Source organism: Cladophialophora psammophila (assembly GCF_000585535.1).
Source record: "Cladophialophora psammophila CBS 110553 chromosome Unknown aczJe-supercont1.2, whole genome shotgun sequence".
Lineage (NCBI taxonomy): Eukaryota > Fungi > Ascomycota > Eurotiomycetes > Chaetothyriales > Herpotrichiellaceae > Cladophialophora > Cladophialophora psammophila.
In genome coordinates, this window is record NW_006912923.1 from 143,474 (window position 1) to 166,493 (window position 23,020).

General features: G+C 51.4%; 8 protein-coding genes across 8 annotated transcripts; 4 read left to right on the forward strand and 4 right to left on the reverse strand.

Annotated features, from left to right (window-relative positions):
* Positions 1-1,248: 1,248 nt before the first annotated feature.
* On the forward strand, positions 1,249-2,715 carry A1O5_01372 (uncharacterized protein; the record flags this gene model as incomplete). The annotated part of the gene is made up of 3 exons (XM_007741991.1): positions 1,249-1,426; positions 1,501-1,683; positions 1,739-2,715. The coding sequence occupies 3 exons, from the start codon at positions 1,249-1,251 to the stop codon at positions 2,713-2,715; spliced, it is 1,338 nt and encodes a 445-aa protein (XP_007740181.1).
* A 3,698-nt stretch (positions 2,716-6,413) lies between these two features.
* Positions 6,414-7,454, forward strand: A1O5_01373 (uncharacterized protein; the record flags this gene model as incomplete). Its single annotated transcript, XM_007741992.1, has 1 exon — positions 6,414-7,454. One exon carries the CDS (start codon positions 6,414-6,416, stop codon positions 7,452-7,454), a length of 1,041 nt encoding a protein of 346 aa, XP_007740182.1.
* Positions 7,455-9,633: 2,179 nt separating this feature from the next.
* On the reverse strand, positions 9,634-11,317 carry A1O5_01375 (uncharacterized protein; the record flags this gene model as incomplete). The annotated part of the gene is made up of 2 exons (XM_007741993.1): positions 9,634-11,202; positions 11,258-11,317. The coding sequence occupies 2 exons, from the start codon at positions 11,315-11,317 to the stop codon at positions 9,634-9,636; spliced, it is 1,629 nt and encodes a 542-aa protein (XP_007740183.1).
* Positions 11,318-12,346: 1,029 nt separating this feature from the next.
* Positions 12,347-14,242, forward strand: A1O5_01376 (uncharacterized protein; the record flags this gene model as incomplete). The annotated part of the gene is made up of 1 exon (XM_007741994.1): positions 12,347-14,242. The coding sequence occupies one exon, from the start codon at positions 12,347-12,349 to the stop codon at positions 14,240-14,242; it is 1,896 nt and encodes a 631-aa protein (XP_007740184.1).
* Positions 14,243-15,379: 1,137 nt separating this feature from the next.
* On the reverse strand, positions 15,380-17,395 carry A1O5_01377 (uncharacterized protein; the record flags this gene model as incomplete). The annotated part of the gene is made up of 1 exon (XM_007741995.1): positions 15,380-17,395. One exon carries the CDS (start codon positions 17,393-17,395, stop codon positions 15,380-15,382), a length of 2,016 nt encoding a protein of 671 aa, XP_007740185.1.
* A 942-nt stretch (positions 17,396-18,337) lies between these two features.
* A1O5_01378 (uncharacterized protein) lies at positions 18,338-19,702 on the reverse strand (the record flags this gene model as incomplete). The annotated part of the gene is made up of 2 exons (XM_007741996.1): positions 18,338-19,200; positions 19,246-19,702. The coding sequence occupies 2 exons, from the start codon at positions 19,700-19,702 to the stop codon at positions 18,338-18,340; spliced, it is 1,320 nt and encodes a 439-aa protein (XP_007740186.1).
* A 643-nt stretch (positions 19,703-20,345) lies between these two features.
* A1O5_01379 (uncharacterized protein) lies at positions 20,346-21,313 on the reverse strand (the record flags this gene model as incomplete). The annotated part of the gene is made up of 2 exons (XM_007741997.1): positions 20,346-20,638; positions 20,710-21,313. 2 exons carry the CDS (start codon positions 21,311-21,313, stop codon positions 20,346-20,348), a joined length of 897 nt encoding a protein of 298 aa, XP_007740187.1.
* An 884-nt stretch (positions 21,314-22,197) lies between these two features.
* Positions 22,198-22,896, forward strand: A1O5_01380 (uncharacterized protein; the record flags this gene model as incomplete). Its single annotated transcript, XM_007741998.1, has 1 exon — positions 22,198-22,896. One exon carries the CDS (start codon positions 22,198-22,200, stop codon positions 22,894-22,896), a length of 699 nt encoding a protein of 232 aa, XP_007740188.1.
* Between the last annotated feature and the right edge of the window lie 124 nt (positions 22,897-23,020).

Consider the following 23,020-nt stretch of genomic DNA (forward strand, 5'->3'; position numbering starts at 1 on the left):
CCTTTCCCCTATACCTTCGAATCACCTTTGAAGCATGGAATTTAAGACCGCGGCCTCTTACGATATTGTGTAGGTGCCCTCAAAGCAATCCTTCTGGCAATGGAAGACTTGAATAAGCTAGGTTGCTGTTGTAACACCTTCCGGTCTTCAAGGCGTTGAAATTCTATGCCGGACTCTCTACGGTGGACGTCCAACGCGAGGACATCTCCAGTTTGGCTCGAATGCTCAGCCAGCCATTGAGCCCGGAAAATCCTGAGTCCGTTCTCAGAGGCGAAGAGTGAAGGTCTAAATTATGCCATTGAAGTCTCGACCTGTTTGACAAGTTCTTTGGGAGTGGGAAACACACTATTCAACCCCTTCATCAATGCATAAGCACGAACGGGATTGCTAGCTATGTGCTGCATATGACCGCTTTAAGTGCACAAATATTCTCTGCTGGGTTTATCACATTCTATGGAGGCCACTGCTCTAATTTCTACATGCCTCACATATCACACACAATTGAAAGGTACCGCCTCCTGGGTATTGAGCAAGCTGGACTGGGTATTGTTGTCGAGAAGGTCCATAGCATCCCAGAGAAGCCGACCGCGTGGCTGGAGATGGTCAATCCTGTGAGGATGTCCCAAGTCAGATATAATATCGAGGCCAACATCTCTTAATTCCTTAACATCTGGGACACAACGATTTCGATGACAAACAAACTGCAGAGCGTGTCAGGCTCCGTGTGGGCAGTGGCTTTCCGACGAAAACCTAATCGTTCTTCTAGCCCAGGCAAATGCTCCACTGGTCCTCAAAGGACGATGGGATAAGCCTACCAAACGTTTTATCTTGAAAGGAATGTCACGGTTATTGTCGGTGCCATAGACGTGAATGAGGAATGCACGTTATCACGTCGCGAATGTGAAAAACAACTAGCTATCACCTTGGCCAATTTGCACCGTGAACCTACTGTATCCTCTGGAAACCTCGCACAAGGACCACAGACGTCACCGGGGGGTTAGTGGTGGATCATATCCACCTGCAGTCGGAGCAACTCCTTATCAACTCTTTATCAACTCGGTACCCACGAGGTACAGTACATATGTATGTATATATAGTCTATCATGCATTGAAGCGCCAAGCCAGCAAGCCTCGGCATTCACCATCATTTGAAATTGTGAATACCTTTTCTCCGTATCACACAAGTTGATAATTGATATTCTAAACAGTCTTTACAGCTTGATATTCTCCTTGGCGTGGTCTTTCAGTATGAACAACAATGTCGAATTAGCTTTAGATCCTCAAAGCACGCCTCGAGAAGGGGAACAGGCAGAGAGCGGCGAAAGCAATGCAGAGCCGAACGGTGACTCGTTGAATCCCGTTGACGGGGGTCGTGCGGCCTGGAAACTGCTTCTCGCAGCATACGTCTTTGAGGCGCTGCTTTGGGGTAAGTACTGGCAATAGACATGCTCGTATACACCTGGTTGGTGCTTCTACGCTTTGCCCACTGACACGGTGAAGGCTTCCCGCTGTCCTTTGGGGTTTTCCAAAATTATTACTCGCAGTTACCTGAATTCATTAACCAGCGGTACATCTCGGTCATCGGAACCATCGCTTCTAGCATGTCCTACATGGGCGCTCCATTAATCATTCCAGTACTGAGACGTTTCGCGAAGTATCGCGGGCAGATGATATGGTTCGGGTGTATGGAGAACTATTATCCAAAAACTGGTCCGTGCTCAGCTGACATGCAGGGCAGGGACTTTATGTATCGTGGGAATACTGAGCGGGTCTTTCGCCCGCAGCGTCGGCAGTCTCGTCTTCACTCAAGGTGTCATGTATGGCATCGGCTTCATCATCTTCTATTACCCCATCATCAGCATGGTCAACGAGTACTGGATCACACGAAGGGGCATGGCGTACGGCATTCTATGCAGCGCGTCCGGGTTCTCGGGCATTGTCATGCCGTTGTCCCTCGAGGCGCTTCTCAACAAGTATGGGTATCCGACCACATTGAGAATCGTCGCACTGGGCCTGGTCGTGTCGACGGGGCCGTTGATCCCCTTACTAAAAGGACGGCTCCCTGCGTCAGCGCAAAGCTTCACGCCGAGGACTAATTGGGCGTTTCTCAAGACACCACTCTTCTGGATCTACACGGCCTCAAATCTCATGCAGGGACTGGGCTACTTTTTTCCTTCGCTTTATATCCCTTCGTATGCCTCGACCATCGGTCTGAGCTCGAGACAGGGCTCCTTACTTTTGGCAATCATGTGCGTCTCACAGGTCCTGGGTCAATTCAGCTTCGGATACCTCTCAGATCGGAGACTCTCAGTCACGGTCCTATGTTTTGCATCGACCCTCGTCCCCGCAGCTGCGGTATTCGCTCTCTGGGGCCTGGCCCGGACCTTCGCAATGCTGTCCGCGTTCGGACTGATCTACGGCTTCTTTGGAGCCGGCTACACGGCCTTGTGGGCCCGGATGGGAATGGGCGTCACCGCCGACGCGACTTCGGCCTTTGCGGTGTTTGGCCTGTTCAACTTCGGCAAGGGAATCGGAAATGTCCTGGCCGGCCCTATCAGCGCGAACATGCTGTTCAAACATATCAATGTTGGACGCTATGGCGTGGGCAAGTATGAAGCACTCGTCCTTTTTACGGGCTCTTGCATGCTCGCGAGTGCGGTGAGCATCGCCGTCGGTTATCTGAGCCTCCGGAAACTGTGGGTGCTCCGCAATTGACACTCGTCACTGGTCAATTGATCTCCTGCACAGCTCATTCTAGAAGCCTCCCTGTCTCCCCCAAAAATGGCGACAGCCTTCAGTAATTAAACAGGAGGGGGGTTGCAGAAGTTGCGGCTAACCGACTAGATAGATAGATGACTAGTAGATATTTTGATAGATAGATACCCATTATGTATACATATCATAATTTCCGGACGTGGATCTGCCGCACTGGTCTACGGAACTGGAAGGTGCTTGCGAAGTGAGAACCCGCTACATATGTTTTACAGTCTGCCTTGCCTTGCTTTCTTTCCGAGTCAACCGCCAATGTATATAAATCCCCATACAAGGTACACAGATGATTTGCCACCCTTTTGCAATAAGTTGAAAAAAGGAAAAAAGAAATGCATCCAGAACGCCAACATCTCCGCTCAGTCTTCGGATACCCCATGCCAGATTCAACACTCTATCAAAGACCATATACAGGAGAAGATCTTCAACCTTGACCTCCCCGCCAATAACGCACAGAGTTTTCCGAGTTGTTGTGTTCCTCCTTAGCGCCTGTTCTATCTGTCTGAATGCGTGTCCGAGCATGGCATCCCGCTAATCTGGGCGGGTTGTTGTCTTGGTCCAGTTTTTTGTTCCTCCTCGCAATACGGCTCTTATTCCTCCTCGCGATAACGGCGTCTGATTGTTCGCGATCCTTGCCAACTTCGTTCGTAGGTAATTCTTGACTTCTTCCAGCTTCTCCAGCATATAGACGATCACTCTCAGATGGGGGTGGGCCTTGTGCTCACGCTGGTACGGAAGAATCGGGATCATCCACAGCATCGGGGATGGTTGCTTAAGCTCCGAGGATATCCGAAGAGTTCCGTGTCAGAATGCATTCCCTTCACCAGCACCTTAAGAACCAGATCGCTGAATTGGTGGTCCAATCGGCAGAATTGATGAGTGACACTTGCAACAAATTTCTCTTCCCTCGCAGTCGCAATATGTCTTTTCCTGATGAACCTGACAAATATAGCAGGAGACACTTTGATATTCTTCGCGGTGACACTGACAAAAACAAGGTTTGGAATGCTCTGGTGTTTGCAAGGAGCATTTGCGGGCGGTGCTGCTTGAAGGCTGTCCGCCATGTTGAATCGTTACAGCATTAGGCTTCCGCATCATATTTTGCCCCATGGCTTGTGCTGATGTAGTATTTGTTGTTGCCTGGTAAAAGTCCGAAATTGGCTGACCCAAGCCTTGGACGTGGTACGGGTTGCCCCAGCCGTACACTTCTGAAGGCTGCTCCATGTCAAAAGGTAAATATGTGGCTGAGTATGATATCCCTTCCGGCTGGTCTGGCCATCCCTCAGGCTGGTATTTTGGCGTGGTGCTAGGCATGGCTGTAGACTCGTTCGATCCTAAGTTGCAGGGGGCGCTGGCATGGTCACTGAGTCCAGGAGCAAAGCTTGGGTCATTCACTGGCACGGAAAATTGACCATTCGTCCCTGGAACGTGTCTATATGCTCCGTCGGAGTTCAACGAGGAAGGAATCCTAGAATACACTGCAGATCCGGAGTGGGAGTGATCAACCATGAGCCCACAGGAAATTGTTTGTGGAGGTAAACTTCCTGGCTGATGAGATTGTAGGCCTGGTTGATGCTTGTATTGTGCCGATCTATTAAAGAGGGTTTGGCTTTCCACCTTGATGCCAGGTGGTTTTGAACCGACGGATCCGCCTGTGGCATGCTTGATTTCGCGTTGTTCACGTCCCTGGAGATCAATGTAAAAGGAACGATATCTTTGGTACCGATCATCTGACTGGAGCTTAGAAGAGCTAAGGCTATCAATCAACTCATGGCACTCGCCATGGTGAACCCTCAAATGCCTCGTAACGGCAGCGATGCCAGAGCCAACCCAGACCCTGCACTTCTCCGGTGTGGTAGGTGAGATTGGATCAGCGTCGTATTCAGGACAACGCAGTCGCTTCGGGGCATCTGACCCTGTGTTCGCTTGGGGGGCGGGTACGTGCTCAGTACCTGTCCTTGGGGTGGACATGGTGTGGGATTTCCGAGACGTCTTATTCAATGGTTCAACCTTTGTCACATCCCGAGGGTCGAAGTCCTTTGGCAGTCCGGATGTTGGTATATTATTCCTGGTGAGCGAATGTCTGGCGAGTCTGGCGAGTCCAAAGGGACTCTAGTTGTAGGATCGGAGCCACGCTGCGAAGGGTAAGCAGGTCGAGTAAGGAGAAAAAAAAGCAAAACCAAAGGTCAAGAGAAGGGTGAAGATTACCAGCAAGGCTGAAAAATATAAAATCATGAAGGAGCGCATGGCCGAAATGATACTGGACAATGCATACACGTACCTGCCGATCCGACAACTTTGTTGATGAATGACTGTGTAAAATTTTAGCAAACGCCTCAACTCCGCTCGCTATTTTACATTTCGTGAGGGAATGTAGCACTCATTATATATCCGTTCCGTCCCGCTAGCCCAATCTGGAGCCATCAGCAAGAATAAAATAAAGCACGGGAGACCACAATGCAGAACATCGCATTATTCGACAATTCAGGCAGCAAATGGAATAGATTCATGATGCCCAGACTGCCTCATGAAAAGCAACAATTATGAAGTGTTCCCATACAGCGTTGAAGCATACCAAAATCTGCTCCCAGAATTTGCAAAGGATGGATGGGCATTCAACGCCAGGTAGACACGAGGTGGCTTCGAATTGCATCTCTGCATTGCTGTGTAACTTGATGGACCACTGACGGCAAGGCTGAAAAGGAGGCGACGAACAGCGAAGCGAGCCGAAATTCCCGTAGCAAGTTTGAAATTTCAGTCAGGTGCCTGCGACTTTGCAACTTTGCAGTTTTCTTTTCAAGTGAGGCGGCGAGCGCCGACTAGCCTCATATTGGGCACCAGTCGTGTCTGCAAGTGGTTGGATGCCAATACGGCACATCCGCAGTCACGGGAAAGCGCTGGGTGGTTCTTTCCTCCGGCGAATTTGAGTCATGGCGCCTGCACTCGTGCCTATGAATGTAGGGGAAAAGGCCTGAACATTTGATTTGATTGAGAGAGGAAATCTTAGCTGTTGATAGCCACATTGTAGGTGAGCAATGCCAAGATGCCCATTGACAGTCATGTGATCGGATAACCTTCCCTCCCGGGTAAGGGCTAGGCAAGGCTAGGGCAACAATGAAGCGGCCTCCCCTTGGATAAAGAATTCAAGCATTCAACCAATTGTAGCATCTTTCAAGGGGTAGAATGAGTTGGAGGGAAATGAATGGACGACAGCTTCTGCAATGTATTTCTTTTTTGGCCCCCGAGCTCAATGCAAATACCATTGCTCGGGGCTTGTGGTCAGACATTGCACCTTCCAAGTTTCGAGTTAAGTCGTACCGCAGCCCAGCTCTAAATGGAAAAAGTGAGTGACCCAGAGCACATGATCACGGTCCACGAGGCACAGCCACCCTTGACTTCAGGAAGTATGACTGCCATGCTCCATTGCCTCAATGATTTCTCTCCAGATTAGCCGATAATTGCTTCACTCTTCAATATGGCCCATCTAGAATGCAAGTCCACTCGCCGCAGGGTCTCTATAAATGTCGTGCCGAAGTCGATCCTTGAGGATGTTGTTTCGGTCGTGCTAACTACACGGATTCTTGGACGTCACCATCTATCCAGTAGTCACACTTCTTGCCAGCTCCTGGGAAGGATTAAGCGTCATGGACGACGCCAATATGACCATGACGACTGAAACAGAGATCTCGCTCAGTCATGAAGGACCGGCGGCAGAGGAGCCTACGCAGCCAGCAGCGCGCTTTGTTAGTGCTTCTGTCACGGATGCCCTCAAGTCTCCAAAACGAATGAGCGCTGACTCGATAGATGCGGTGCAGGGGGCAAGGGAACACGGTATGGAAGACTCCGGGAAAGATGACAATAGGCAAATGTCCAAGAAACGAAGAGGGCTCGAATTTCGCTGTCCATACTTCGCCGCGAATCCGGAGACGTGTCAGGATGCGAAGTGTCAATCATGGCACAATCCCTGCATCGCCGCTGTCACTCGTCACGCTCTGAGGGACTCCAACAAGAACGATGCAACAGGCAGCCAATCTAGAGCAATCAAGAGCCTCTCGCACAGAAAGTTGTCAGCGGAGGATCGATGGAAGCATTATTACGAGATACATGGAGGAGTCGACGCCTACGAACAGAGTCGGCCTTACCGGCCACAGCCTGCGAAGGGCAATGAACCGAGTCTTCAGACTGGTCAACCCGCGCCCAGTACCGGATTCTCATTCCTGTCGAGAAACGCCGAGCATGTTACGGTGCCCCAACATCCCAGAAACTCCCCATCGGCCGATTTTGATCGCGAGGAATGCAACAGGATTGACATCCAGGGCATTGACGACCTTTCACAAATGTTGCTCAAACTAATAGCAAGGAAAGAAGCCCGGGATGAAGCCATCGATACGGAGATTAAGGAGAGAGAGGCGAAGAAGATCGCAGCACTTCGCAACGAAATCGCGCAGGAAAAGCTGGCTGAAAAGTCCAAGAATCAAAGCGACTTTGTGGCTGGGCTCAAGAAGATCATCATGCAGTCACGGTCAATCAATCTGCCGCTCTCTGTCCCTGCTGGCTCACGCTACGAGCAAGCCGATAAGGCGCGGCATGAGGAGGGCATAAGACGGCCCGAAGCGACGGGATCTAGAAGGAGCAATAGCCCCAATGAGCCACGAGAAGGGCGTATCGAAGTGCTTGAGGGCTAGTATCCAGGCAAAAGACATGAAATATTGGGTTTGGATGAGGGGGTGGAAAGCACACAAAGCTGGTACGACTTTCGACTCACGACTCCACACACACACACACACACACACACACATATATATATATATATAGATACAGACTCCTGTATTCAAGCAACCTAGAGACACTTATCCTGAAGCTTTTCAGACAGAGCAGTGTCAGGACCAGTACGGGGGAATGCAGGTAAGAGGAAATTGAGCCGCACCAATAGCTCCCATTCGGCCGTCCCTTTATCAGTATCCCTTGTTATCCCCGACTCCCCGCAAGCTCACTCTTCGGGCATTTGGGATACTTCAAAATGGTAAACCGCCCTTGGCAGGCCCTGGGAAATGCCTACTAGGGACTATCTTGGCGCCGCGTCCCGCGATTGCAAACCGTCACCTAGCCACTGGCTTCTCAAAGCACGCTCTTTCAGCCCGTACGAGATGACAATAACAATGTCGTCAATCTATTCACGAACTGGCACGGCAGCGAATACAAAGATCCAGAGGGGCCCTCCTGGCCTCCCTTCGACATGACGTTCGTGTAAGTACCCCGTACCTCGTGCTCCGTATTGTGTTTCTGAAGTGTTGAGGGGGAAGCGAGCATCTATTTAATACTCATTGTGTTCTCCAAAGGTAAAAAGCCGGCAAGCCAAAGTAACGTCTCGATGCAGTTTGCTGCGCCCTTGCTGCGCCCAACTGCGCCGCGAAGCTTCTCTAAGACGGGGATCGAGGCTAAGCCGGGTGCCAAGGCGCTAGACCCATCGCTGGCGTCTTGTCGGCATTGCGCACACACCAAGAAGATCAAACATCATAAATTGTGTAGAGCAGGCTCCAACAATCACCCTCCGCATTGGTGTAATGGTAACATAGCCGGTTTTCACTGAAAACCATCATACCCGGCGTAAGTCGCACTCAAGTATGATCTCTACTATGTGGATACTAAAATTCCTCAGAGCCCGGGGTTCAATTCCCCGATGCGGAACAATCAACTATTTTTTGGGGGGTTTCAATTGTATACTGGGTATTGCTTCTGTGGAAAGTATAGTATCAGTAAAAAGCTACTAGCTTCTTCCCAAGAGCGGCCAGTTTAAAGACCACTCTTTTTTGGGCAGACGTGACCAGAGGCTGCCATTGCAGACCAGCAGGTACCGGTCAGGCTAAGGAATCCACGATGATGAACGTGAGCCAGTCACATAATTTCTGAGTAAAGCGCATAAGCGGCAAAGTCGCGGCCTCATGTCGATGCCAAGGCCAGCTATTATCGGCGCTCAATACCGTCGGAGTCTGAGGCCAATCGACCCATGACGGGGAGAGATTAGTCATTGCAGCCACATATCCAGATTTAACAGCCAGCCTCCTCTAAGGCACGGGCGCTCCCATCCCGCCGAGACCATGATTTGGAATAACTTGCATCGGCGCAGTATGTAAACGAGCTGTGACTGGCCTTGAGAGAAAAAAAAAAAAAAGGAAACTGAGCGAAACCTTTTCCCTCATCTGCTAATCCTGGCGATTAACTGGAGACGGAATTTCTCATGTGAGAAGAACTTCTGTTGACCATTGAGTGGACGATGTGCTTGCTGCCGGATCCGGGAAGCGCGAAGGATCCCAGCTCCCGAACACCGAAGCACACATTTGTGGAGATATGCTGTCGGATCGTTTTTCAGGATTTTGATTTTCAGCCGCAGTGAGGAAGCCGTAAGCCTCAGCCCTCGTGCTTTGACCGAGCATCTGTAATCATCATTGGGAGCGCCAATGAACCTGCTTAGACACAGGAAATGGAGAATAGCCGTGGTATGAGAGGCTCTAATGAAACCACGACTCTTTTCGGGGGAAAATCTGAAGCCTGGCGCAGCTTCGCCTGTGGTTGCAACCCCACGAGACGAGAGTCTTGTCCAAAGATAAGAGAGGCATTAAGCAGGACAGTTGTCGATTTCTCTGCTCGCACAGGCAGCTGCTGCCGAAAAGGTTGCGTCAAAACGGCAATCCCAGCCATTCTTCTTTCATGGCTTGTGGCTATGTTACAGAGGTCGATTAATCTTCCAACTTGCTGTTACTAGGAAATTGTCTTTCTCTCATATCGATAGACCCAGCAACTTCCCAGAAGGTCCACGACCCAATCAATCTTCACGTCTTGTAATAAACAGGCGATTGTTGCGTCTCAATCTGGTTCATAGTTTGTGTCGTAGTCCTTCGAGGGATCTTCATAGACAAATATAGTTGTCGCATCACTCGACACACTATGATTGGAGAAGGTGTGGCTTGCGATACTATGGTTCGAAGCTGGCGAGTGTACACTGCTCTCCGATGATGATTCCGTACTTGATTCTCTCTTGGAAAACCGCATGCGATCATCTCCATCTCGAAAGCTCGGTAGAAGCACGTCGAAGACGTTGTTGACGTGCAGTCCTCTCAATTTTGCGCCCCGGAAAGCTTTTTCCAGCCACTCGGTGGCGGCGGTGTGACCTGTTCTTTGATAGTACGCGAATGCTAGGTTTGCAGGAAAATTGACAATGTTGGCACCCCAAGCTCCCATTTCTGATTGTAAGCAATAGGAAACACATCGGCAAACGTTGGCTGCTTGGCCTTCCGCATCAAACAGCTCTTTCAATGATGCACGGTCGATCGAATACAATATTTTTTGGTCTCGGAGATTGAGAGCTTGCAGGACTTCATTTCCCACTTCGCTCAGCGCAAGCGAACAGGTGTGATAAACCAGCCGCGCATGGACGAATAAATGGTTCTCGAACCACAGGTCGGTGGTGAAAGGATAACTAGACTGATCGAGTGGGTCATGCTCGACAACGCGTGGCGTAGCTCCTTTCTTTGTGCCATCTCTCCATTTGTTCATTTTTGTCTGCAAATCTCTGCATTCATCCAGGAGCTGGGCGAGTTCCGAAGCTATGTCGGAATCACACTCCCGGAGAATGTCAAATCGCTCCAAGATACCTGGGATGAGAGTACCGAGATCGACCATCCTATCAAAATATGTCCTGTGCTGGAATTCCCAGGGCACCGTTCGCCATTCTTCCGTCGCCAAGTATGTTGCTTTTCTCTGTAGAATGGCAGCGTATATTGTGGGGATCCTGGCGGCCAGGAAAGGGTGATGGGTAAGCCAAGTCTGATGCCGCTTGGGGCCACGAAGTTGGATCAGTCGAGCCGCTCCTGTAGCATGTGCCATCCAACTTCGCGAATTGAATGCTGGACCCTCGAAGACTTCATAGAGCCCCAACAGCATACACGCCATGAGGACATGATCGGAATACATTCGTTGGGGATCGAAGAGAGCGAGCTGCAGCTCCCTGAGTGCCTTTCCATACAATTTTGCACTTTCATGAACAAGGCGGACATCCCTGTGGCCTTGGCCGACTCTTGAAATGCTCAAAGCTGAAAAGGCGTCTGCCAGGGAGGTATCCTGTTTCGAGACACTTTGGATGACTTCTGTCCAATTCATGGGTTGGCCACAACGGATGATGAAGTCATCTCGGCAGGCTGCCTCCCCTTGGGGCATGTAGAGGTCCCAAAACAGACTCTTGCATTGCGACTCAACGGCTCCCCGGTTGATGGAACCTGGGAGAGGGAGGATGGGGGGTTTGGTATGACGGATAAAGATGGCGTGTTGGACCTTTTCGCTGGCGGGATGAAGGATAAAGGTCCGCTCACGATCATAGCCTCCGCAAATGTTGCCACTTGTGAGACATTGACCACAAACTGGACGCTTCTGATCGCACTAGAGCAACGAACTGAGCGAGTGTCATGGAGGGTGGCTCTGTCGCAGTACTTACACCCTTTTTGCGACGGCGACAGGTACTGCAGCCCTTACTCTTCCCCGGCACACCAACCATTGCTACCAAAAGATCAAGTGATGAATGGGCGCAAGGAGTCAAACAGGTCTCGATCAAGGTGTGGGATGAGTCTCATCTTGCGATAGTGAGCGCAGGCATGCGAGGAGGTTTAAGAGGTGCTTGACTGAGCACGGGCTCTCCCATGCCAGCATCCGGGCAAATAGTGTCGCATTCTTGAGAGTGTAGGGTAGTGCTGTTTAGGTCGTCAATCCCGTGGGTTGGAGATGCCAATAAATATTCAGTAAGCATGAGTCGAGTCGCGGTTGAGGATTGAGAGAGATGTAGGTAAGGCGGGCGAGGCGCACATGGATCATCCCCGAAACCCATGGGTGATTAATTTATGCTGGCCATATGGGAGAAGTATGGAGTGCCTGCTAGCCCTTGTACCTCGTAGATGCAGTGTGATCAAGTAAGTGGGAGGGGGAAAAGGGGGCACCGGGCCTTTCTCATAGCGCGGCCAGGTTAAGGTAGCCCCCACAAGAGCGGAGGAGGGGGTGAGGTAGCTGAATTCTGCGGTGCATTGCCTATGACTGGGGCGAATAAGAGCTGAAGATGCCCTAATCTGTCAGGCTTATAAGTACCTAGGTACCCCGTACCTGCCGAAAACAGTCCAAGCCGTTCCCACCGAAGCCAAACTTTTAGGTGTCGTAATACTAGGTATAGCTTGATGGACTCGGACGCGGGCGGTCGATCCTCAAGGAGTCGGGTCTGACAGCTGCGTACTAAGTGCTTCGCCTCGGCGCCTGTCAGTGCCAATCACTGCCCCCCCCCCCCCCCCACCAATTTCCCGGCCGGGACCCCCTCCCCCTTGCTGCATGTGGTGTTATGCTGGTGACCGTAAACAAATCCGTCAACTTTCGCTTTACCACGCAACCGCTATCTTCTCTACTTGTATACAGTTCAGCGAACTGCTCATCCGCTTTGCATGTTCTTTACAGCATTAGCAATAATTGTAATGGCATAATCAATATTGGCATCATCATGAATCGTCAAGAATTCGCCCACCTCTTGTCCCAAACACAGTCGATGATGGCTCCCTCCCGAGCCCCGACGTCTGCGCCCGTCACGTCCGCTTCGTGCCACCATTGCCCAGCTTCGGCCTTGTCTCCTCCGCTATCGCCTCAACAGAGGTTCCAGGCACATGTTCGGACGTTGAATGATAGTACTTTACCCTCTCGAAACGCGCCAACGAGCCCCAAGAGATCATCAGAGTTACAACATGTCTCTAGTTTACGTGTCTCATATCGCGAAAGTCCCTCTCCCAAAAATCCTCTTCGGTCGAGCCCAACCTGGAGAGACACCGATTTGACCTTGAAGACATTCGACAGCGCTAAAGATGAGCCGTACTTCGTCACAGAAGAGCGGGAAGCCTGGAGTAGGCCATACACACCCAAGACAACTACTCCCTTGACCGACGATGTCCTCTTCCTGCAACCGCATGAGGGAGACAGCCGAATGCTTCAACCGAGCAAACAACTGAGAGAGCCACGTCCTTTTGCCCCCTTGTCCCATCCAGTGGACGTCAACGAGAGGCCAAAGACCAGTCGAGGTCCAACACAAGAGCAATCGAGTTTTCCAATTGAAAATGCTGACGCCAACCCCAATAAGGAAGACGATCTGCCTGCACGGGCCTCCAAATTTGCAGAGGGCAGCATGAACACCAGGTCTGCTGGGGTGTCTTCTACATGGCACGAGCACATTTCACTCACTAGCTGCTCCGGAACTGAATCAGATGATGATCCCAACTCGCGAGCATCGCCACAACGCTCGTTCATTGACGTGGACGAGTTCAAACCGGAAGCGGCGATTGCCCCGACCCTCAAACAACGTCTTTTCAATTTTGGGGCCAAGGCTAGGGCCAAAGAGAATACAACAAGAGTTGAAGGGGAACGAATTTCCAAGAAGAAGAACGGTCTCCGGAAAAGCATTTCGCTGTGGAACCTCCATGGTGACAAGAAGAAGACAGCAGACTGGTCCGACAGTCCAGAAAAGAAACCTTCAGCATCGAGTCATAATACCGATCTAGACCTGCTCAATGACAGGAAGAGACGCGCAGAAGAGGCATATGCTCAACAATTTGGCATGAAGAGAAGAAAATCCAACGTGGGCCTAGCTGCGACAACAGGCGACGAGATCTCAGAAGAAACTGTAGCAACGGCTCGTGTCCGATCCAAGAGCAAGCCACCACCAAACAGCCGCAAATTTCCAAGTCAGACTTCATCTAAAACCGTCGCGGCTGATTCTGAGTGGACTGACGGTCCCATCGACCTCGATCATCAGAAACGTCCAACCCGCCGGGAATTGGAGAAGGAGAATCAACAGCTGCGAGCTTTGTTAAGACAGAAGCAAGAAGAGGTTCGTTTAAGGGCTAATACTCCTCAGCCAACATCGTCCTCTCACACACAACATCCTCAGACTCCCGGAACAGCTCGCGAAGATGACGCCTCTCCACCAAAGCGGTCTGCCAAGAAGCAGAGCCGGAAACAGTCCGGAGCAGAAGTCCCGCCCGTCCCACCGTTTCCGGAGCGTGCAGCCTTGAAGACGTTGAGCAACACCACAAATCAGCCGCAGGTTAGGAGCAAGGGAGATGGCAATTTAGTTGCAATTTCAACATCAGACGTCAATGGCCAACCGAAGCACGATCCAAGAAAGCAGAGCCGGCGTTCGTCCATTGTCAGAGGCGAAAGTTTCCCACGTCATTTCTCTGTCATTCTCGAAGAAGACGAAGAAAATGGAGCAGGCCAGACTCGGGAGGCAAATCAGTGCACCACGAATGATATCTTCGGCCCAAAGTCTGTTTCAGAAATGAAACCTGGAAACGGAGACGCAGACATTGGGAAAATGGAAGTCAACGATCACGTTGCGAGGATGCAGATGCAGAGTATTCAGAAGGAGAACTGGGAATGGCCAGATGATGTTTTCTGAAAGACTGGAAAAGAAACCGCATGAAACCAGAAAAGAGGTGAGAGCGTTGAAACAGCAATGAAACAGGCAGCTCTGATTGATGAGACATGACAGCCCATTGTTTGAGTTGGGGACACGGTAAAACCACCTGCGTACTTGGAGCGCGATGCAATGCGAGAATGATGTGATGAACCGGGGCTTGATGAGGCAATGCTCAACGAGACCAGTATTGGAACAGCGGCATGACTTGAGGTGATTGATGTCCCACGGAGTTTTTGTGATTTTCCCCCCCTCGATCCTACTATCCATTTTCTGCATTCTGAACGTTGCATGAGCAAGCGAGCGAGCGAGCGAGCGAGTTAGTTAGTTAGTTGTGTTCTGGCACCCACAGCGTCGTGTCTGGTTGTGATTGATCACGGTCGATGCGAGACCCGTGCTGCAGTCCGCCGCGCTGCAATGCGGAGTTCGCATGTGAAATGAAGGCTGTCCGTTGCTGTTCCTGTGCCTGTTTCTATTCTCGTTACCTCATCCACATTGTATGTACGTGCATAGCACCACATCGCACCGCATGGCATGACATGACAAGGTAGCGTAGCATAGCTAATGGCACATGGCGGTCGTGTCTCAATTCACGTACCTCACTTACACTCACACACGTCAAATCAAGTATTGGCTGCTCAGACGCTACGAGACTGCGGCCCTACGATGTATAATACGACGAAAGAGAAAAAGAGAAGGATGGTGGTGGTGATAGTGATGGATACGAGCCAACTAAGATAGAGAGGAGTAGAATTATTTACATACATCCCATTTCAGTCATCCATTCGTACCAATACCAATATCAGGATCAATGTCAATGTCAAAACCCTATACTGTTCGTCGAAGAAAAATGGGCGTCTTGAACTAGAACCGCGTACCGGATGAAGAAGCCAATAGTCGCAATCTGTGTGGAGTGTCTTTGGCGAACCTAGTCTTCGTTTGACGGTGGCCAACGCTCCCGGGGCCAGTAAGCAGGAGAAAGCCAGTACATATAAAGGTTGTCAGAGGCGAAAGGTGCAATCTGCACATGAGGTTGAGAAGGAGAGAATGTGCCGACTTGGTGTCTTGGTCGGACCGGTATCCTTAACTTCGATGCCCGATTTAATTGTCGCGACTCAATTAGTTCCAAAACCATCCACCGCCACTCCGTCTGGGTCGCTCACCGTTAATGTCATTCTCTTGCTGTTGTTGTTGTTGTTGTTGTTGCTGCTGCTGCTGCGTTGGCAGGGGCTGCTGCTCGTGCTCCGACTTGGCCTCCGGCTCGTCTGTCGAAATTGGAATCCTTCGAGGGAACCGCTTTGGCCCTTCTGACTCCTGCTCCTGCTGCCGCTGCCGCTGGTACTCATCCTTCTTCGTTTGCTGCTCCTCAAGCAGCCGGAGTTGGTCTCCATACATGTCGAACGCATCCGGCCGGCTTCCCTTTGCATCTTCGCCCTTTGGCAATTGAGCGTGCTCCGAATGAGGCCAGGTTTGTGTCTCCTTATCCTCTGTCTTGGTCAAGGCGTACGGGTTGGCACAATTTACCGTCCCAAAATCTTGAACCTCTTCTGACCCGTCTGCGAAGCGCGATTTCAAGACAAGTTTCGACTCGATGGAGCCATCGGGTAACGTACGTGTGCGAAGCGTCGTAAGGGTCGAGACCACAGACTTGGCAGCATCCTGGTCATTGTCATTGCTGGTGGAGGGGGAGCCGTAGGAGTAGGACGATGAAGGCGTTGTCGTGTACAGAGTAGTTGAATCTTTTGAATCGTCTGCATCACCTCCCTCTGTAGCCGCTTCGTCATGGTCCGGAGCAATCGCATCGGAGCTGTTGATGTCTGGGGAGTGAGCTAGCATTCCTCTGAGTCTTATGTGGGTGCATTGGTCCTCCCCTGCGTCTGCATCTTCAGCGGATTTGTTGCGTCGACATTGGTGGTTCTGGCGCCATCTGGCACACCGGTGTTCGGATTTCAACGAAGATTCTGCCGTCATTGGAATACGTTGGCCGTGAGCCCGTTTCACCAGCAAGCCCTGTTCGTTAAAGCCCCACCAAGGCCCAAAGCTGCCCCGGCTCACCATGTCGTGTATCCAAGTGTTGGGGGTTCTCCAGGTATTCCAGTTGTCCCTCTCAACCATCTTTCCTGTCTGCTCAAGACTCAGCAAATCCTCGAATGCATCTGCCCAGGGCCTACGTCTCGCCATCTTCTCGTCTATGTTCGTATACAGTCTCTCGAAGAACGTGGCGTCAGAGATCTGGAAGGGAACGCCTTCCGAGTCTTGGATCTTGACCTTGAAAAGTCGCGGTTGTGCAGGATTGCAGAGATAGATGGGAGAGTAAGGGCTGAGCAGAAGCCAAGGGATTGTCTCGTCCGAATTGTTGAATGGTTGCATGCGGCGGGCTGCCCAGAAGGAATAAGTAGAAGGCGGAGGGACAGCTTCCTCGCTTAGAGGAGCACGATCTTCGGTCACGACAGTGTTGCTGCTGTTGTTTCTTGAATGTTTCTCTCTCTGCCTGCCATCCCAGCCAAGAGCGGAGAACCATGACCTGAAAGGCTTCTTCTCGGTCGGTTGTTCTGCTGATGCCTCAGCCACCTGGACTTGTCTGTCATTCTCTTTCCAGGGCAACGCATTGTAAGCATCCAGTTCTGTTCTTGGTTGTCCCGCTTCATCGTAGAGGGCTGGACACTTGCTGGCATTCTTCTGTGGCTCTTGGCCGTTCAGAGCAGGACAACGGGCAGCCCTGCCTCGAGTCCACCAGGGTGCATCCTTCGCCTCACTCCTGCTCTCATTCGAGTGTTGTATCCACGCATCTTCCATCGACTTCCAGGCTTCCATCTTGGACTTTTCCAGCTGCTGTCTCATCTCCTCCCACTCCTGCTCCACCTGCTTCCGAAAACCTTCCTCCCACTCCTGTCTCTGGCGCATGAGGTCGTCGACTTCTTTCTTCCAGCGGTCACTGCGGCCGGAGGAGAGGCCGAAGAAATGGGGAAATCCTGAGAAGAATGACGAGAACTGCTCGTCAGCAAAGCGGCGGAATAGGATGAATGGGTTCTCGTCGTCTTTGTTGGCGCGAGGATAGGGAGTCTGATAAGTGGGGAAGGGATCCATGGGAGGAGGGGGAATGGCGTTGTCTGGGGGCTTTTTGTCCTCTGGCATCTTGTATGTGACTGGGGCTGAGGAGAGTCAAACCTGCGACAAGAAGATATGAAACAGCAACAAGAAATAAGAACAGAGGAAGGAAGACGGTGGATGAAACAGAAGGAGTGGTTGGTGCCTGGAGTGGCACGATGAGGACGAGGATGAGGATGAGGATGATGCTTGGTGGTTGCTTGCCGCGGGGAAATTGAACCAAGGGCCACCAGTGTCACCACTATCATCAGTATCACCACGACCTGCGGGGTGTGCAGTGATTGGCGGGAAAAGAAGAGGTGAATCGAACAACCCGCAGCCACAGGCCTCACAGCCACAACTATGCACGAGGTACCCAGTACGCCACACTTTGTTTTACATACGAGGCAGATGATACTTGACACTCGCCGTGCTCGGGACTGGGTAGGGAAAACGTCTTCGAACGGGCGTCGAAACTGGCACCCGTCGCTGCTTCCTTGACTGGTCTGCTCGTCGGTCTCGGGGCAGCAGCTCAGAGTTTCGAGGACAAGGACGGCGCGGCAAAGACGACGCAGAGCAATGTTCCCATCGAAAGAGCCCGGGAGACAGACAGCCAGAGAGGGGTCTGAAAGATGAAACTTCTGCACTAAAAGCTTTGAGCGAAATGGGAAGAATGCCTGGACTGTGAACTCTGGTCACTATTCGCGGTGCCACTTATTCCACCTGTTTTCCCCAGAGCCTCGCCGGCTCGCGCGAGTCGGGGGTTGAGCACAGGGCGGCATCACCATCACCCTCGTCCTGACTCCTGAGCTGGGTGTCGAGTGCCATGTGCCCTCTCATGGCTCCCAAGTGGGCTCTCTCGCCGTCCGCCGTCCAAGGGGCATCGAAGACGCGCTTCACATTATCGAACAGAAAGAGAACAATGTTAATCACCTACAAGTCGATCCTTTTACATTCTCATCATATTTGGGTATTACATACAGCGATAGTTCACAATTTTGCCCGTCCTGGAATATTCTCCCACGCCTCTTCAAAGCCGGCAGATCTCACCCAGTTGGGATCACTGCTTTCCACCGAGTCGATTGCCATGTGGCCCAGCTTCAAGAACATGTCGCCTTTAATGGGGAATGCATCGTCCGCCTGGGCTTCGTACTGCCAGCACACTTGCTCGCCGTTTGCAATCGCCCGGACAAGTTTGCTGGCATGTCCATCATCAGGGAACTTGTCCACCCGACGGATGATTTCGGGCCATCCGTCGCTTGAGTTCTTGGGCTGGTAGTTCTTGATTTCATCTATCAGCAGCTCTGGACATCCTCGTGACACATACAAAGCAAGATCCATTCGCCCTTTCCATTCCAGCAGCCTGCACTTGTCCTCCACTCTCAACCATGGCTCCTTGAGGAATGCAGAGAAAAAGATGGAGCAGTTGACACAGTGCATGTAGAAGAAGTCGAACTTGATCTGCTTGGTTGGCTTCTGTGCTGCGCCTGTGAAATAAATGCCAGCATTGATCATCTCGGCTGTTTTCTGCTCCAGCTCGTCAGGCTTGACATGCCATTGAGATGCTAGTGATATCATTTCATCTGGAGCGCGGACGAAAACACCATCGCGCACTTTGTTGCCGTCCTTCCAGTGAGCAGATGTGCGGAGCTTGTCATTTGCACGCGCCTCGTGGATGAGCTTTACCAGACTTTCGGATGTAGTATTGCCTTTAGCGGCATCTTCGGCGGCGTGGAGGAATTTTCCTGTCCACCCATCGTGTATTGCCGCTTGGGCGAGGGCTTCGGCGATGATGGCTGGTTGCTTGAACTCGACGCCAAACCCGAGATGGATAAATGGATGTAAGAAGCCTGCTGTTCGTCAGTATCAACCGGAGATCTAAGCCTAGATCACCTCACCAGCAAACATTCTGTCAAGCAGACTCTCAGCATGCTCATTCCGCGCAAATAGGTGCTCATTTAGAACTTTCTCCCAGCCCTTTTCCTCAATTTCGTTTTGAAAGAAGATTTCAAAGTCATGGAAATATCGCTCCTTGCCCAAGAATTCTCTGAACTTGTCGCGATCTGCCAGTGCTTCGACATCTTGTTTATCCACCGGGAATTGAGGTCTTTGATAGGACTTGTTGATGTCGAAAGCCTGCTGGATCTGTTCCGGAGTGGCTCCTAGGGCGTAAATGCTTAACAGATGATGAGCAATATGGTTATGGAAGCCGCTGTTATTAAAGTAGATATGGAACTCGTCGTGGTTTTCCTGAAGAAGCTGGCTTCCAATCTTGCCAGACTCAGTCGTTATATCCGGAACATGGTAGACACCTGCGCTCGCAGGATTCAGCTCGATGTGAGACGCCGTGGCCATAGTCCGTCGAATTGGTATTCGGAGATGCTGGAATTGACGCAATGCAGATATCGGGCAGGTGCGACGGATTTTGGTCAATGGAGAGACAGATGTTGTCAAAGCAGAACAGGATCGAACGAGCATCGATGCTGAGTCCAGCTTTGCTCATCTTACAATCCCCAATTCTGCTTTATATAGGGTGATCCTTTCTGGGCGACTTCTTGACCACGGAACCCTCCTGGTATTGCCTCTGGCGATGAGGTCAGCAGATATATGGAGTCGCCAATAGAATAACTCGGTCACCGATGAGGGGGAACCGAATACGACAATCCGGGGAATAGTGAGTAGCGGACTGGTGGAATAATGGGGAGGATTGGGGACGACGTAGTGGCACCGAATGGTCTCGATCTGCTGCTTGAGTAAGCGCCTGATATTCTGCCTGTGAGCTCGGCTACTTTTGATACCGACTCCGTCCGAGTCGACTCCACGGGCTTATATCCATGTCTGCTTGGCACAATGTCCAGGGGGGTTAGTAAGTAGCAAGACTGCGACAATAGATTGAGGGTTCTACCCCCGCAACGCCCATCTACTGCAGAAGCATCCAAAGGATATTCGCTCTAATCACTGCAATGATGCTTACTGGCAGTGCCATCCTGCAGGATCTTTACGCCTTGCCCTTCACCTTGCTCACTCCGCCGTCGACAACCAGATTTTGACCCGTCACAAAACCTGCACCCAGCAGGTATTCACACGCCTCAGTAATATCTTCGGGCAAACCAGCTCGGTTGGCAGGGTGCACGTTGACATCGTCTTCATCCACGGACCAATCCTCTCCTTGTTCATCAGCAGAGGGATTCTCATGGGTTACCTTGATTCGCCCTGGGGATAGCATGTTGACCCGGATGCCGAATGACTGGAGGGAGACTGCCATACTCTGAGTGAGTCCGAGCAACCCGGCTATATAGACAGTCAGTTATTTCATTTATTTCATTGCTCGATGGGGATAATGGTTGGCTCCAAGTTAATACCTTTTGTCGAAGCATAGCCCTCCTGATTGGGGTCCGAAATCATGGCGCGAAAACTGCTGACATGGATGATACAAGGCCCTGCCGTCCCAACCTTGGACCCAGGAAGTTTCTCCTTATCTTCTTGTCGATCGACCTTCATAAAAGGCATGCATGCCTGAGACATGACGAAGGGACCCGTGAGGTTGGTCTCCACATACGCCTGCCACTTGTCCAGGACTGACTCGTCAGCCATGGTCTTCCCGTCCGGCCAGTAGGGGTATGAGATGCCGGCATTGTTGATCAAATAGTCGATGCGATTGTCGAGAAACTTTGCGGCTTTCCGGACAGTGGAGCGGATGTCTTCAACACTGCGCAGGTTACATCGAGACCAACCGACGCGGTCCGAGTGTTCTTTCAAGTGCTCCTCCGCTGTGTGTCGGACATTATCCTCGTTGAGATCAAGGATGAAGATCTTGTGGCCCCGAGATGCGAAATGACGAGCTATAGCTCTTCCAATGCCTAGGTAGAAGTGAGCTTGTTTCGATGCAAAACGTGAAGGATAATTCAGGTAGGCTGTACCTTGACCGGCACCGCTTATTACGATTCTCGACTGGCCTTCTATCATGATGATCTTCCGCGGGCAAGCGAAATGGAAACCAGCAAGCTTGTGTGGCACAGGTAATTGTTTAATTGATTGTCACTTTCGAGAACTGGCTACTGCTATTTGGAGTGATGGTGAGAGCAGATAGAGCAAGCGAGAAGTGAATGATAACAAGTCGTATCATGTCTTCTCAATATAATATCTGGTCATTCAAGAGCTAGGCGTGCCGGGTCTATCCAAGAGTCTTCAGTGGCCGGCACCTCACTCCGTTGTATTGCCATGACGCCAGCCAACAATGCAGGGTCCTTGAAGCCTCCGAGCCTCGTAAAACATTGCCCGAGATTGAGGTCTTTGGCAGGGATGTTGTGAGCGGGATCTTGTATCCGAGAACACTCTCTCATGGCGTCAGTGGTGAGATGCATACAGGCGGCAATCTGACTCTTTATCAGGAGCCCCAGAACGCGTAAGTTCGCGACAGCACCGCGTCGACCGTGTTGACCGTGCCTAATACTGACAAACCTGATGCTGCAGGGGATGTACCGTTCTGACCGTCGAAGATGGCCAAGGGCAGTGACGCTGGGACATAGTCAGTGATCATCTCAGCAATATTAATCCACCGCGGAGACTTGTCCTTGATGTCTCACTCTCGGTGCAGCTGTGTCCGCCCCAAACAATGTTCCGTTTCTGGGTTGGTCGCAGTCAAAGACGTCATTTATTAGCGCCTTCACAAGCTGAAGCGCCGATTATAATATCTGGCCCGCTGGGCAGAACCACTCCATCGCCCTGGAAGCTCTGCATTTATCATCAGCTCAGTTGGAATGCCCTCTGTCGCCATCGGAATCGGACTCCGGTCGATATCTCTTTTTTCAGGAGTAATTGCAGCCACGAAAAGGATGAATTCGAGCCCGATGGCCCCGAGGCGCTACGTGCCCCCTAAGCCAGACGGACCCTTTCCGTATTCCCCAGAAGACCTCGCGCCCACGGAGGCAGGGAATGATTCGCATTTCTATGCTGCTCCACGGTTTGTGACACATATTGACGGTAATGCCATCAACAACGTGCGGAACTATTATGGGCAGGTCTTGCCCCACAAAGGCCGAGTCTTGGATTTTTGTTCCAGCTGGATCTCACATTACCCGGCAGAGGTGGCCAAGGCAGCATCGTCAGGAGAAGTCGAGGTGCTAGGGATGGGTATGAATCGCGCTGAGCTGGCCAAGAATCCTGTATTGAAATACTGGTCTGTGCAAGATCTCAACGAGGATCCAGAGGTCCACTTACCTGGCCCGCTGGCCGAGGGCAAATTGGACGCATCGACATGCGTGGTATCCATCGACTACTTGACCAAGCCCGTTGAAGTCCTGCAGAGTATCCGACGACAGACGCATCCGGGAGGAAAGGTGCATCTCATCATCTCCAACCGGTGCTTTCCCACCAAAGTGGTTGGCAGATGGCTGAAGGTCGACGAGGACGAAAGACTCAATATGGTTGGGGATTATCTGTGGTGGAGCGGCTGGCGGAACATTGAGATTCAGACGCTGGTGGAAGGATCGTTCATGGCCGATCCGGTTTGGGTGGTGAGAGGTGAGAACGTCGAGGCTGCTGTCTGATGTCTGAGAGGTGAGAGTTGTGTGAGAGTGGAAGTGGAAAGCGCATAGAGGCAGAGAGGCAGAGAGGCAGAGAGGCAGAGAGGCAGAGAGGCAGAGAGGCAGAGAGGCAGAGAGGCAGAGAGGC